This window comes from Macaca fascicularis, chromosome 6 (assembly GCF_037993035.2).
Source record: "Macaca fascicularis isolate 582-1 chromosome 6, T2T-MFA8v1.1".
Lineage (NCBI taxonomy): Eukaryota > Metazoa > Chordata > Mammalia > Primates > Cercopithecidae > Macaca > Macaca fascicularis.
The window spans coordinates 79,056,220-79,070,463 of NC_088380.1; the positions used below are offsets into that span (position 1 = coordinate 79,056,220).

Here is a 14,244-nt window from a genome sequence, read left to right on the forward strand (position 1 = left end):
ATATATGTCAACTGTATACAAGGCAAAAGTAAAAACCAGACTCCTCAGATTTTCCAACAGATTATGATGTTAAAACAGTATGGTCTGGTGCCAGCATAAAGAGAGATCTGTGGGATAAAATCCAGAAACAGATCCATAGGTAAGGGTTTTTATATATGGCTCTGGTAGAGAGTCAGTTGCCTTCCAACATCCATCCTCTCTTCTTTACTAAGAGAACCCTATATTGTTGGTGGTAGAAACACGTCTCTTGAAAAGACTTTTCTCTAACTTCTATTGTATAGGAATAAAATATAATGTGGGATTTTGGGAAAGTTTTCCTAAAGGGGCCTGATTCAGGTAGGAGGTATGCCATTTTGTTCTTTCTTTTCTTCTTCTTCCACTTTTCTGCCTGGAACTCCAACATGATGGCTAGAGTTGCAGCACCCACCTTGAGACCATGAGGAACAGACCAAGAGAATATCAGAGATATCAGGATACCTCAGCCCCCATATCCTCAAGCTACTGAACCAACGCCAGCAAACACCCACTTTGAATTCTTGTTATATGAGAAAAGTAAGCCCTTATATGTTTAAGTAACGTGCACTTTGAAAGATGACCGTAGGAAAAGGAAATGCTTAACTAACATATACATACGCACGTCCAGGAGCCAAATTAAATTTAAATCAGATTAAAGTGGCTCCTTACACAACAGTACCTTCCTATATATAGCCAAGTGCAAAATAATGTGTCTTAAATGATACTGAACTTCTCATCCATCTATATTTAGAGGCAGATGGAGGCTTTAGGTAAACATCTGAAGGAAAGCAGATGCCAAGATTTACCAAATTAACTCTGATGTTGGCAAGAACTGTGCAGTCTGCTCGCCATGCCTCAGTTAAGCACTCTTTAGCTTATGGCAAACCTCCTCTGTGTATGGTTTCTAGTCATAGGCAGGGGACAGGTCACATAATCCCTGAAGGTCACCTTGCAGGTGGGCTGTCTTCTTGAGAACGTGTTATGAACCACGGGACTTTGGAACCTGCTTTTCAACAAATAGCCATCAGTATCATGTAGATATCAACTCAACAAGTACCATGTTGAATAGTTCTGAGCCACCCCTGAATGTGCCCCTTTTCCCTCCAGTTGCTGCCTGACCCCATTCCTCTTCTTTCTGCCCCACACTGGACCCCCTCCATGTTACCTTCCTGCTTTACTTCTTTTTTTTTTGAGGCGGAGTCTTCACTCTGTCGCCCAGGCTGGAGTGCAGTGGCACCATCTCGGCTCACTGCAAGCTCCGCCTCCCGGGTTCGCGCCATTCTCCTGCCTCAGCCTCCCGAGTAGCTGGGACTACAGGCGCCCGCCACCGCGCCCGGCTAATTTTTTGTATTTTAGTAGAGACGGGGTTTCACCGTGTTAGCCAGGATGGTCTCGATCTCCTGACCTCGTGATCCGCCCACCTCGGCCTCCCAAAGTGCAGGGATTACAGGCGTGAGCCACCGCGCCCGGCCCCTGCTTTACTTCTGTGTACATCATACAGGTTTAGAATTTAAAGCTAATGGTTCTGAACTGAAGTCCTGAGTCTGCTGCTAATAAGATGTCATTAACCTAGTAGCCTTCCGCCTCCTCATCTGTGAAAGAGGAACAAGGGCACTGACTCACATGGTTACCATGATGACTAAATGAGCTAATGCACTGGGCACATTTTGGCAGGAAAAACAGCCTGGCACAGGGCTGGATGATGGTAAGGGATCAAAAGCATTTGAAGCAGCCCAGTGTCATTGACCAGTGGCCATTCTGTAAACAAGGACTGGGCTTCAGCTTCAGCATGCTACGTGTACTCCCGCACTCAGACACCATCTCCAAAGGCAACAGCCATGGATTTCCGCTGGGTAGACTGGTGCAGAAACATCAAAGGCTTCCACGATTCTCATGGTCAAGGAAGAATCAGACAAGGGCCCACTTGTACTATTTTTACAATTTTTCTTCAGGTTTGACATATTTTCAAAATAAAAATGGATTTTTTTAAAAAAGAGAATCACAGGGATAGTGGGGAGAGGACAGAATGAAAGTGCTTTAAATCTCTGCCTCATATTAGGATTCAGGCAACACATTTTTAGTAGCACAGTTTTGAATATTTTTTAGGTCTAGTGTCATTGCTGTCTTCTTGCTATAACCTATACTTTCCAAGTATTATCTGGTTCACTTCTTTGTTGTAAAAATAACTTTTCTTGTTTCTTATTTATGAATTAGTTGATGAACATATTCTTTTTTTTCTATTATGGTGGTGAAATATACATAACATATACCACTTTAGTCAATTTTAAGTGTACAGTTCAGTGGCATTAAGTACATTCATATTGTTGTGCAACCATCACCACGATCCGTCCACAGAACATGTTCATCTTCCCGAACTGAAACTCTATACAAATTAAACACTAACCCCACAGTCTCCTGCTTCTGCGCCTTGCCAACCACCATTCTACTTTCTGTCTCTACAAATTTGATTACTCTAGGCATCTGTATCATAGGAATCATACAATATTTGTCCAATATTTGACTGGCCTATTTTGCTTAACATGTCTTCGAGGTTCATCCATGTTGTAGTGTGTGTCAAAATTTCTTTCCTTTTTAAGACTAAATAATATTCCATTGTATGTATACATTACATTTTGGTCATCCATTCATCTGTCAGTGGATACTTGCTTCACTTCCATCCTTTCAGCTATTGCGAATAATGCTGCTATGAACATGGGTGTACAAATACCTGTTTGAGTTCCTGCCCTCACTCTTTTGAGAATATCCCCTATATAAACCTTATGTTCTTAGATATCCAATTTCTATCCTGGTTGCCCGTCCATCCCACAAACATTTACTGTGTGCTTGCCATGTGTCAGGGAGGCACTGTGTTAGATTCTGGAGAGATGCAACTAGAAACTCTACTGCCTGCACAAATGCAGAGAGAAATAAACAGTGAGGTCCTAGGTAACTGATAACACAATCCAAGAAATCCCAGTTATTTTGTCACATTCACATTTGAATTTCTTTTCTATAGAAATTTTCCGGAAAAGACAAGTCACTAGCTAGCATTTGGATTTTTTTTTTTTTTAAATTCAGGGATTTTCTTGCCATGATGTTGAATTGATGTTCAATTCAACGATAGATGTTCGATTCAATGGTCAACATCAGTTGAAATGATGTTCTTCCTTTCTGAGGATCTCTTCTCCAGTTCTGCATCCCATCTTTCAGCTCTACAATCATTCTATTAATGTTTTTTTCACATTGTAACTTTGCAACCTAATTGGTGTCTACCTTGTGTATCATTCCATTTCTTTCTTCTGACACATCTGCCGTATATGTCTGTCTGAACTTGCCAGCCTCAGAGGAGGGCAAGAGGGTTGCTGGAAAGGCTAAAGGAAGAAGGAACCTGGTAGAAGGTGATGGCTGGGCAGAATGAGCTCCTCCTTGTTCCACTGAGGTAGAATGTGGGGCTGTAGAGAAAGGACACAGCACAAATATTGCAAATATGCTGCAGTGACACAGACAGCAGGAGAAGGAAGGAAAAAAGGGGCCTTGGAAAGCACAGGAACTCTGCGAGGTGTTGTTCCTTCTGGTCCTGGGCTGAACTGTCCACCCTCTGCTGCCGTCTGAACGAGCTGCTCTCGAGTGGACTGTCCAGATCTTGCAGATGACCATGAGAAATGTCAGGGCTTGCGGACTCCTGGAAACAGGTCTAACCTACCCAAGAGCAGACAGGCTGACTGGACAAGCCCGGGCACAGCCAAGAAGCAATTCTTGCCAAAGGGTCATCCTTGCCAGTTTTCCCCTTAACTAGATTAGAAGAAAGCCCAGAAGACCAACAAGAGAAGATGGGGTTGCACAGGGGAGGGAAATGAAAAGAAGAGAAGAGCTGGAAGCACAGAAGATTCCTGGGGAAGGAGTTAAGAATATGCCACTCCAAAATATCCCGCTGTGATACTGACTTTCGAATTAAGGGTACTTGAAAAATAACAGGTACAAGACCATTCTGCCCTTCGTGCTGTTTCTTAAAAGCAGGAGATGAAATCCTTATGTGAAATGAGAATGCTGACAGACAGTCTCCTTAACAGTCTTGTCAAGGACAGAAAGTTGTGGCCGAGAAAAATTTGTACAAACTTTGTTACACAACCCTTATCCTCCTACCCGCTTCTCCCAGTTAACTACCCTAGCCCAGGCCTCTTTTTGCCTTGCTACATTTTCATAATTTCCTACTCTTTCTCCAATCCACTATATAAGTGTTTGATTCTCACTGCATCTCTGGGGCTTCATTTCCTTATGAGGGTTCCCCTGTCCCATAAAACTTTTATTAAATAAATGTGTGTGCTTTTCTCCTGTTGATATTTCTTATGCCAAGTTAATTCTCAGGCCCAGCTGAAAAACTGTAAGAGTGTAGGGGCAAATTTTTGCTTTCCTACAATAGAGATTTACTTGAGACTATAGAGAACTTTATTATCACCAGGTGCTTTTTCAATTTTATTTATCTATTGTTGATTTGCTTACTATGGCAGGGCAGCACATGGCATCAAAAGAGGTTTGGAAGCATTTTGGAGCATCTTGGAGGAGGAGAGCGGCCAGATTTTATTGAGATGTTGAGGTTTGGTTTAAGGCTGGAATTTTACTGTGGGTGGGGTTTGGGGGAGGCTTCACTAGGATTGGATAAGGATCATGATATAACAGTTTAGGACTCTAGGTAATTTTTCATGCTCTAGAAACCATGGCTAAAAGCACTCCTGCCACAGAGTTGTTCTGCCTTTTGCCTTTAAAAATGATTTTCTGCAATTATATTACCTAATTGTACTCCTTTAAGAATCATGTATGAGTAACATTTTAGGTTTTTTTTTAAATTAAATAACCTGAATCTCTTGGTTAAATCTAGACTTTAGCACAAAACTCTTAGGTTTTGGAGCTTGGGGGAGGTAGGTAAAGCAGAGAGAAATTACAAGGCACAATTTTTGCTTCCTATTATTTTGAAGCTTCTGAATTCATCTTAATCTGACTATAAATAAACTGAAACTTACCTTTGTGTCACCTCCAATGAAAACCCCAGGCTGATGGTATAAACAGCATAGGGAAAGGAGCATCACCGTCAGTTACTGAGGAGGTGCTATAGATGTCTGTACTGGGACAGAGACCGAGGATGCAGTTCTAGAACATGGGCCCTATAAAGAGAAACCATGTGCGGGAGGACTTTAGAACAACAGTCATTTAAATGCAAACAATGATGGGACTGATGACAACTATTCCTCTGACGTTAACCCAGAAGGATTGCAAAAGATGCTACGTTTTTGAGCCTCATTAACTGTGAGGAAGGCCTCTAACAAAGATGCTCACGTTATTATTAACTCCTCAACCAGGATATCAGTAGCCAAATTGGCAAAGGACACAAAGGTGAGACTCAGCTTATATGGAAAATAACAGAAATAGGAACCAAGCAGATTACCTGGATCTAGTAAGATGAATTTTAACAGAGAAAAGTACAAAACTAACATGTGCAAAAAATTAACTGTATTTGTTAATGGAGAAACGTGGTTCATGGAGAATTGTGGTTTGCGGAGAAACGTGGTTGGACAGGAGCATCTCTAGAGGATAGTTTAGCGTTTTGGCTGACCGTACGTTTGGCATGAGTCACAGTTTGGTTCGAGACTGTCAAAAGAAAACAAAATGCAGCAAAACAAAAACAAAAACAAAACCATCGTGGTCCTGGACAGCATGCAAACCACAAAGCTGCAGAATGAGACAGCTGAATGCAGAGTGCGAATCCCTGTTTCTATGAATAGTACCACCCAAAGAGGAAAGCATTTCCACAGTTTAGACCTTGGGACAGAGGAAGGGACCACCCCACTCTGCTCTGTCCTGAGCAGACACCCTGAGAAATGAGTTTGTGTCTGGCTACACCCGTCTGCTGGAATCATAACTGATGGAAGTTAAGCAGCCCAGTGAGAAGCTAGCGACCACAAGAGGGACGTGGAAAGGCTAAGGCTGAAGAAGTAATGACTCAATAGAGGAGTGAAAGCTGGCTCTAAATATTTAAAGAACTTATTAAAGCACAAATTGCTGAGCCTCACAGGTTCCCAGGGGATGCTGACGTAGATGGTCCTGAGGCCACACTTTGAGAACCGCTGCTCTAAGTAACAAAATTGTAGTTTTTTTTTTAATACTCTGTAGTTCTAAGATTCCACTAAGACCCGATGGCCTGTTTCTCAGTAAATCCACATTGGGAAAAATTAACTGGTTTTGAAGCCTCACACATTTGTGGTTAAGATTATGTTCTTTCTAACATTTCATATCGCTTAGCAGAAGTTCAATCTTTCCTTTATGCCCCTTAGTGTTTCTTATTAGTTCAGCTTTGTAAAGCAGACTTCTGTTTCTGCTTCATTTTTTGGAATCTTTATATAGTATACATTTTTCCTCTGGTCTTCCACTTTGCCTGTATTTTTCTGTTATGTTCAGCAGATCAAGCTTCATAACATACTAAGTTGTGAGCTACCTTTATCAAATGATATCTGGCTCCCCACATCTACAATAGTAAATACTGATCCAATCCTGTCTCTAAATGCCCACACTGAGCCCACCATCCCAGAGATCTATTAGGATGGAAACGGCTGCATTCAATTCCTGATTAATTTTCTTTTCTCTTATATACTTGAAGCTTCAGTCTTTAGATCTCACTAGGAAAATTACAAGCATATGGGAATGCATGTAAATGACATGCAAAGTAATGCAAATTAATACAAAACATACATCTCTAAATTGCTTGAGAAAGGTCTATAAGCCTCAATGTTGATGTTATTTGCTTTGCTTCACTACACTCTGGCAAGCAGTGACTGGATCCTTTTATTACAGTTAATTTTATACAGCATCGAACACCTGACACTTGTTGACACATTAAGTGGAAGATGCCTTGCCTGTGAGTCAGGCAAATGGGACCCTGGCCTTAACGTAGCCACAGTTTGGCTGTATGGCCTTGGACAGGTTCTCAACATTCTCTAGGTTTCAGATTCTACAACCAGAAATGATTGAAATGGCATCATGATAATAACACCGCCAGGACTAAGGTTTACTGAGCACTTACTATGTGCTAGGCATAAGGCACACATGATGTACACATTGTGCTTGCATAATGCACACAGGCAATCCTTACAACAGCCCACAAGGAGGTACTGTAGAGCACGTACCCCTTAGGTGTGGTGTCATTTCAGAGACCAGGAAACACAGACAGGAAGGTCAGGAAGCTTGGGCCTGGTCCTAAGCTAGCGAGTGACAGAGTCAGATCCAGGAGCTCAGCAGTCTCACTGTAGAGGCCTTGCTCTTAGCCATGCTGCACCTCTGTAGCGTGATTATCATCCATGTTTCTCCTAAACATTACATTTGTATGATCTGTGAAGTAAATCACTCACAGTCATACGGTAAAACAGTTTCTATAAGATGTTGATAGCTTGTATTATATAAGCTTGATATCAAAATACCATCACAATCCAAGGGGGAGGGGATCCAGACATCCTGTGTGTTCAGCTTCTCTTTCTAACTCACTGCATCACATTCCCATATGTCTAAGGCTCCCTCATCTTAAAGTACCTAGCCCTCTGTCCCACCTCTCACTCTGGGAGCAGCTTCCGGTCCTCAGCCACCATCGCCTCGCCCCCGACCCCATCCACCCCAGGATTCAGACCCCAGCCCTGGTACAGATGACCACCATCTTTGGAGAGTCAGCCAGCGAGTGCGCTATGTGGCCACTTGGGAAGCCATTCCACTCGGGAGCCTCGAAAGCTGCCCAGACTCAATAAAATCAAACTTGTCTTTCCTCCTCCGATGTTCCCTGTTTCTGTAAATAGCAGCACCCAAGCTTAGAGGGAGTCACGCTGCATTCTCACACCCTACACAAAACTCAGCCCCAAGTCACTCCACAGCCAGCCTTGAATCTGCCCACTGTGTCATCCCTACTGGCACGACCTCAGCCTCAACTGCCAGGCTTCCTGCACCCTCTGAGCCAGCCCTGTCTGCTTACGGGCTCCTCACATCCATTCTCCACGCCGCAGCTGGAGTTTTGTTTTGTTTTTAATCCGTATCTCATCTGCATACTATCAGGTGTGAAACTGTCCTGAGGATCCACTCGCCACAATGCCCCTTGGCACCACCTGGCCCTGGTACCTGCTGGCCTCCCCGGTGCCATTCTCCATCCTCCCCTCAGGTCATACTGAACCTGTCTTTTCTTCCAACTCTCAGGCTCTCCTCTCCTCTGGTCTCAGCACACACCATTCCCTTGGGTGGGAATACTCCCCCTTCTCACCTCTCCCGTCCCCCACGGCTGCTTAGTTTACACAGCTCCTACTCATCCTCAGCCCACCTTCAATCTCCCCAGCAAGGCCTCCTGCCTCAGCACAGATGCAGTGAGCTGCATGCAGCACATCCGCGCCTCACAGCAGCCAATGTGCCTGGCTCACAGCCAGTGCTCAACACAGGTGGACTGAAGAACTCACTTGTCAGCCTTGCTTTGCTGATTTTTACTGTCTCACTGCTTTTTCCCACCTTGTAGCCTAAGAAGGAAATCCCCTGAAGCTGACTCCGTTTTACCTCTCCTATGTGGTGCTGTGATAAGCCTCAGGTCACCAGGTCATGCTCCCAGCACCGTGGGTCAAGGGTGAGGCAGAAACAGCACCGTCAGGTACAGGGCCCTCTACCTGCTCTCTGCCCCTCCCTTCCTGGAAAACCACCATAGGTCAAAGTCAGTTTGGGAAGCACCTGTATTTATGGCCTGCTTATCTTGAAGGCACTTGGCCAGGTGCCATAAAGTGCCAACTCTGACTGATTGCCCGACTATGCCATTCACCCCTACCTACCTCTGTGTAGGAGATGTGACATTTAGCAAATCAGTATAAACTTTTTCCCCCAAAGAAAAGAGTATAAACCTTTTCATCCCACCACCACCCCACAGCAGGAAACTCCTTTCAGTACCCCCAGAGAAAATTCAGCGGCCACACAATTCCTTGGCTATTGTTTCTTTCCTGATACCAGAAAGAGATATATCAACAACATCTTTAATTGGTCATTTCTCTCACAAAATTGGATCCTTAGAAAGTGCAACATAGGATATGCTCTCTATAATGTTTCACTTTTAAATATTTTACTTCCTTAAGACACTATCAACAAAAGCTGTCAGAATGAACTATTAGTTTCTAGAATGTTTTAGGCTTATTGATGCTTTAATAGGGGCATGTTTTATGAATGCAAGATCAAAAAGGGCGACTTATGTCTACTCACATGAGACAATTAAATGCATTATATTATCCCCAACTCTGTTAATATTCTGGTTTGCTGTTCTTCCATTATTAAAGACTTAAAAAAAAAAAAAGAAAGAAAGAAAGAAAGAAAGAAAAAAAAAAAGGAATTTAAAAAGTGCCCCAAGGCCAATATCGCCTCTCTGCCTGCCCAGCAAGAGAACAGTATACTGTTTCTCAGGCTACGTGACTCGGAAAACTTACCCGTCAGGGAAAGCTGAGTCCTTAAATTTACAAAACACCCACTCGCCCCGTTTGCCTAGCACTGTTTCCTACGTGCAGACTGCTAATGGACTCGAGCGTCCAGTTTCTCGGCTCGGATCCCAGAGGCTCCCGACCCTCTGTGGTAGGCACCGCCACCTCGCAGGGGGACGATCCCGGCCCGCTCTGCGGCACAAAAACTTGACCTTAAAAAGCGCAGAAGCTGGTCTCTGGGAAGGGCGCGGCCTGGGAGGCGCGGCCCGCAGCTTCCGCCCCCAAAGAACGACTCGGAGGCCCCCTCCAGCCCCAGTTGCCCTGGCGCAGAAGCCGCGGGAGCAGTCCTTTCACGCGCCCCGCGTCCCTGTCCCGAAGCCCAGCGGCGGGGGCTCGGGCAGCATCGCTCGTCCCCGCTGGTCCAGGGCTGCGGAGAAGCTGCAGGAGGCTCTGAAAAGCGAGCGTCGGGAAGCCGGGCTCAGCAGTTCCCCCGGGCCCCCTGCGCCCCGCAGCAGCGCGGGCCAGGCTGCGCAGCGCTGGGCCCCGAAGGGCCAGGACGGCGGGATGCCCCCGCTCCCGGCGAGGGAGCGCCCACGAGCCGCGTTCTTGGCACTCGGGGAGAGTCCCGGGAAAGCCCGGCGCTGGCGCGCCAGCCTGGCGGCTCCGCTCCGCCCGCGAGCCCAGGAAGCCGGCGCCGCGGCCCGCGTCCGTTATCCAGGACACACTCCGCGCCTGCCGCCCGCCTCCCTTTCCCAGCGCTGGCCTCGGGGAACTTCCCCGCGTCCGGCCGCAGACGGCGGCTGCTGCGGGAGCCGCGAAGTTGCGGCTTCTGCTAGGCGCGCGCGCGCGCCGGGTAGCCCACCTGGCCTGCGACGCTGTGTCCGCCCGCCGCGCGCTCTGGCCGGCCCCGGGGTTACCGCAGGCGCGGGGAGAGGCCGGGGTTCAGCCCAGGTCCCCGCGCGGCTCCGGGAGGGCGCCCCCGCCTGCCGCCTGGAGAGGGACGCGGCGCCGAAGTTTTCCCCGGCGGGAAAACGAAAGTCGTGAGGAGCAGAGGGTCTGGGCGTCCCGGCCACCCCCGGGCGGAGACGAGGCTGAGACCCGGCTAACATCTCCAGCCCCGGGCGACCCTCGCTCGCCAGCGTAGCCAAGTCGACTTACGAGAAGGAGCGGCGCAGCCCCGAACGCGGGTCCGCGAGGCTGCGGAGGCCGCCCCGGCGGGGGCCGCGGGCTGCGCTCTGGACTCCCAGGCTCTCCGCGGCGGCTTGCTCTCGCACTGCCCCTCCGTCGCCCTGCTGGGGAGCCGCTCTCTCCCGGCCCAGGGTGGGAGAGCGCTGAGCGGCCCCCGTGACGTGCGGCGAAAGGAGGAGCACCGCCGCCGCGCTCCCGCAGAGGGAGCTCCCTGCCCTGCGCTCCCGGTCCCCGCGCCGCGCTTCGGACAAAGTTCCCAGGCGCTCGCGGTGATCTCGGCTCTCCGCCGCTGCCCGGAGCGTCATCCACCTTCGGTTCCCTCCCACATTAGACAAGAAATCTGAGGTCAGGAGAGATAAGTAACTTGCCCAAAGTCGCTCAGAAGGCAGTGACAAAGCAAACTCACATCTGCGGCTCCTTTTTTCCCCTGAACTCCGGGCTCTGCGGAGGCTCGGGCCCTGCGGGAGTCGCCCAACCAGACAGAAGGCAGCTCGCTCTCATGGGTAAGACGAAGAGTGTCCCACGCAGCCGCGAGAAATATTATCAGCAGCGTGGGAAGGTGGAGCTTTTTGCCCAATAACTAGAGTGCAAAGTTGTTTTTCAAACGGTGCCTACATGCCAAATCGGTTTGCTTTTTATCCTTAAGCGAGGGTGAGGGTGGCGGCTGTGCGGACGCCAATCGGGATCACCAAATAAGTGCACTGGAAAGAAAGCACACAGCTACTTAATCAATTGGCCATCAAGGACTCGGCCTTCCGAGCGGGTTCTTGTGAATATGCTAACCTTGTAAAGCGGGCGCGCCACGCTCTGCTTGCTATTCACGCACTTCCAGGAGTCTCCCGCCAGGCTCCACGTCCTTTCGGGGCCGGGAGCTCCCAGGGCTTGCCTTTCAGGGCAGGGAGTGGCACCAGACAAGTCAATCCCAGTCGGTTTGTTCCTTACTTCATTGGTCAACCAGTGTTGACTGAGGGCCTGCAATGTGCATGGCTGTTGGATGGGGAGCTGGGTCGGTAGGACCTAGGACCTAGGACCCAGTGAATCTCAAAGAGGGAGTGTCACATGCGTCCCCATATAGTTTACTCTCAGAATCTGGAATCTGCCCAAAGCAGTAGAGAGACTTTGAGTCTACCCCAACCCCCACGCCTTTTTAAAAACTCCCTGTGCTCAAAGAGCAAGTGTTTTAATATTCGTTTTACAGACTTACTTTCAAGCAAATGGCCAACTTTGCCTTCACTTCCTCCCCGTGGGACCACCTCTTTCTGGAATAATACTTTATACTTCCTGGGTCTCCCTCATTTGCACATGATGATGGTGATAGTCATGATGGTAAAAACAACTAAGGCTTCTATTATCCACCCTGTGCACTGTTCTAAGCCATTTATGCAGATTAACTCTTTCAATCCTCACAACTTTATGAGGGAGGTGCTATTTTAATTCTGATTTTACGGATGATGAGAGGGAGGCAGGTGAGGTGAAATAACTTGCCGGTAAGTGGGTGGTCTGTCTGGTGTCCATGCTCTCAACCACTGAGGTCTCCAAGACTGGAATTCAAAGGGACCATCAGCCATCATTAACCACAGCTTACACATCTCAAACAAGCCATGCTAGGAAATACATGCACTTCCTCCCAAAGAGGTGAATTTTACTATTTTGCGTATATCATGTCGTAAAGTGGATATCCATTCACTCACTTGCTCCTCTATTTCCAACTTCCAAGTCAACTATTTTGTCCTAAAGCAAACTATTTCTTAAAAACCTATTCATCATAAAGTTTGCAATTTTTGTTTTGGATTGTTTTATACGCTCAGACCATACCCAGCTGTTTCCCTCTCCTTTCTACTCACAGCCTTGTTATGCTCTTTTTTTTTTTTTTTTTTTGGTTAGACAGAGTTGCTCTGTAGTCCAAGCTGGAGTGAGCATGCCACACTGTAAGCATGCTCATTGCGCTCAGCATTCCTGTATTGTTCTTCTAGGACTGCCTAACAAATATCCAGGCAATCTCAGCTCACTGCAACATCCACCTGCTGGGTTCAAGCGATTTTCCTGCCTGAACCTCCTGAGTAGCTGGGACTACAGGTGCACACTAGCACATGCAGCTAATTTTTGTATTTTTGGTGGAAACAGGGTTTCACCATATTGGCCAGGCTGGTCTTGAACTCCAGACCTTGTGATCCACCTGCCTCGGCCTCCCAAAGTGCTGGGATTACAGGTGTGAGCCACTACGCCTGGCCAAGTTACTCTCTTTCATCCCTTAAAACCTTGTTGTAACCAGCCCTGCAGGTCTTCTGAAAGTGGGTTGCCCAAAGATGGTAGTGGCCCCAGAATGGTCTCTGCCACACTGTAAGCATGCTCATTGCACTCAGCATTCCTGTATTATTCTCCTAGGACTGCCTAACAAATACCACAGACTGCATGACTTAAAACAACAGAAACGTATTTCCTTACAGCTCTGGAGGCTGGAAGCCTGAAATCAATGTGTTAGCAGGCTGGGATCCCACTGTGCCCCTTCCTAGCTTCTGGTGGTTGCTGGTAATTCCTGGCATTCCTTGGCTTGCAGCTGCATCACTCCAGTCTCTGACCTTTTCCTGTGTCTCCTCTGCAAACACATTTCCCTCTTCTTTAAGGACACCAGTCATTGCACTTAGGGCCCACCCTAATCTAGTATGACCTCATTTTAACTTGATTACTTGGCAAAAACCCTATTTCCAAATAAGGTCACTTACACAGGTTCCAGGTAGACATGAATTTTCAGAGAATGCTGTTTAACCCGGTGCAGTCTCCAAAAGTCATTTAATAAAATGACAGTTAATAAAAACATATTGCCTGAGCTAAGGATGCAAAGAGGTGTAAGTCACAGCCCCTGCCCTCCAAGAAACTCCAGTTACAGAGGTAGTCCTTGCACTGAGAACATAAAGACTGGAGTCACTAAGAGCCAACTAACTGGAGCCAAATGACAATCTGGGGACCAAGTGGCAGCTATACACAAGGAATTCAGCCAAAGGGGAACAGTCACTGAGGATACGGTTCTAGGACTGCACTCAAAGGTGAGGGTGATTCAAACACATCTATGAGGGAAAAATTGAAAAAGCAAAGAGAAATAAGGAGAGCTTATCAGAAACACAGCTCCAAGGGGAAGAGTGTGCCTGGCAGAATTTTACTTCTTGAGTTTCATGCAGAAATGAAAGACTGAAGGGATGCAAATACCTATCATACTGAGTATAAGAACATGGTGAATTACTTTTACTGTACTAATAGCATGCTGTAATGCCATAGCAATTAGCCTGCTTTAAAGTGCTCTCTTCACTGGGCACAGTGGCTCATGCCTGTAATCCCAGTACTTTGGAAGGCCGAGGTGGGAGGATCACTTGAGGTCAGGAGTTTGAGACCAAGCTGGCCAACATGGCAAAACCCAGTCTCTAGTGAAAATACAATAATTAGCCCGTGTGGGGGCGGGCATCTGTAATCCCAGCTACTTGGGAGGTTGAGGCAAGAGAATCGCTTGAACCCGGGAGGCGGATGTTGCAGTGAGCTGAGATCACGCCACTGCACTCCAGCCTGGGTGACAGAGTGA

The 14,244-nt window shown here is 47.2% G+C and overlaps 1 protein-coding gene across 6 annotated transcripts in view; it reads right to left on the reverse strand.

Moving 5' to 3' along the window:
• The window catches only part of GCNT4 (glucosaminyl (N-acetyl) transferase 4), a 29,289-nt gene extending 17,755 nt beyond the window's left edge, over nucleotides 1-11,534 (reverse strand). Inside the window, exons 1-2 of one of the 6 annotated variants that reach the window (XM_073993624.1) lie at nucleotides 11,457-11,534; nucleotides 11,080-11,374 (exon numbers count right to left, since the gene is read on the reverse strand). In XM_073993624.1, coding sequence (XP_073849725.1) covers nucleotides 11,080-11,174 — 95 coding nt within the window. In that variant the 5' untranslated portion in view covers nucleotides 11,175-11,374; nucleotides 11,457-11,534. Of the gene's footprint in view, nucleotides 1-5,033; nucleotides 5,175-10,347; nucleotides 11,375-11,456 lie in introns of those variants that run through there. The other 5 variants (XM_005557166.4, XM_005557167.4, XM_045393862.3 and 2 more) reach the window with 5 other exon arrangements.
• Nucleotides 11,535-14,244: the final 2,710 nt, after the last annotated feature.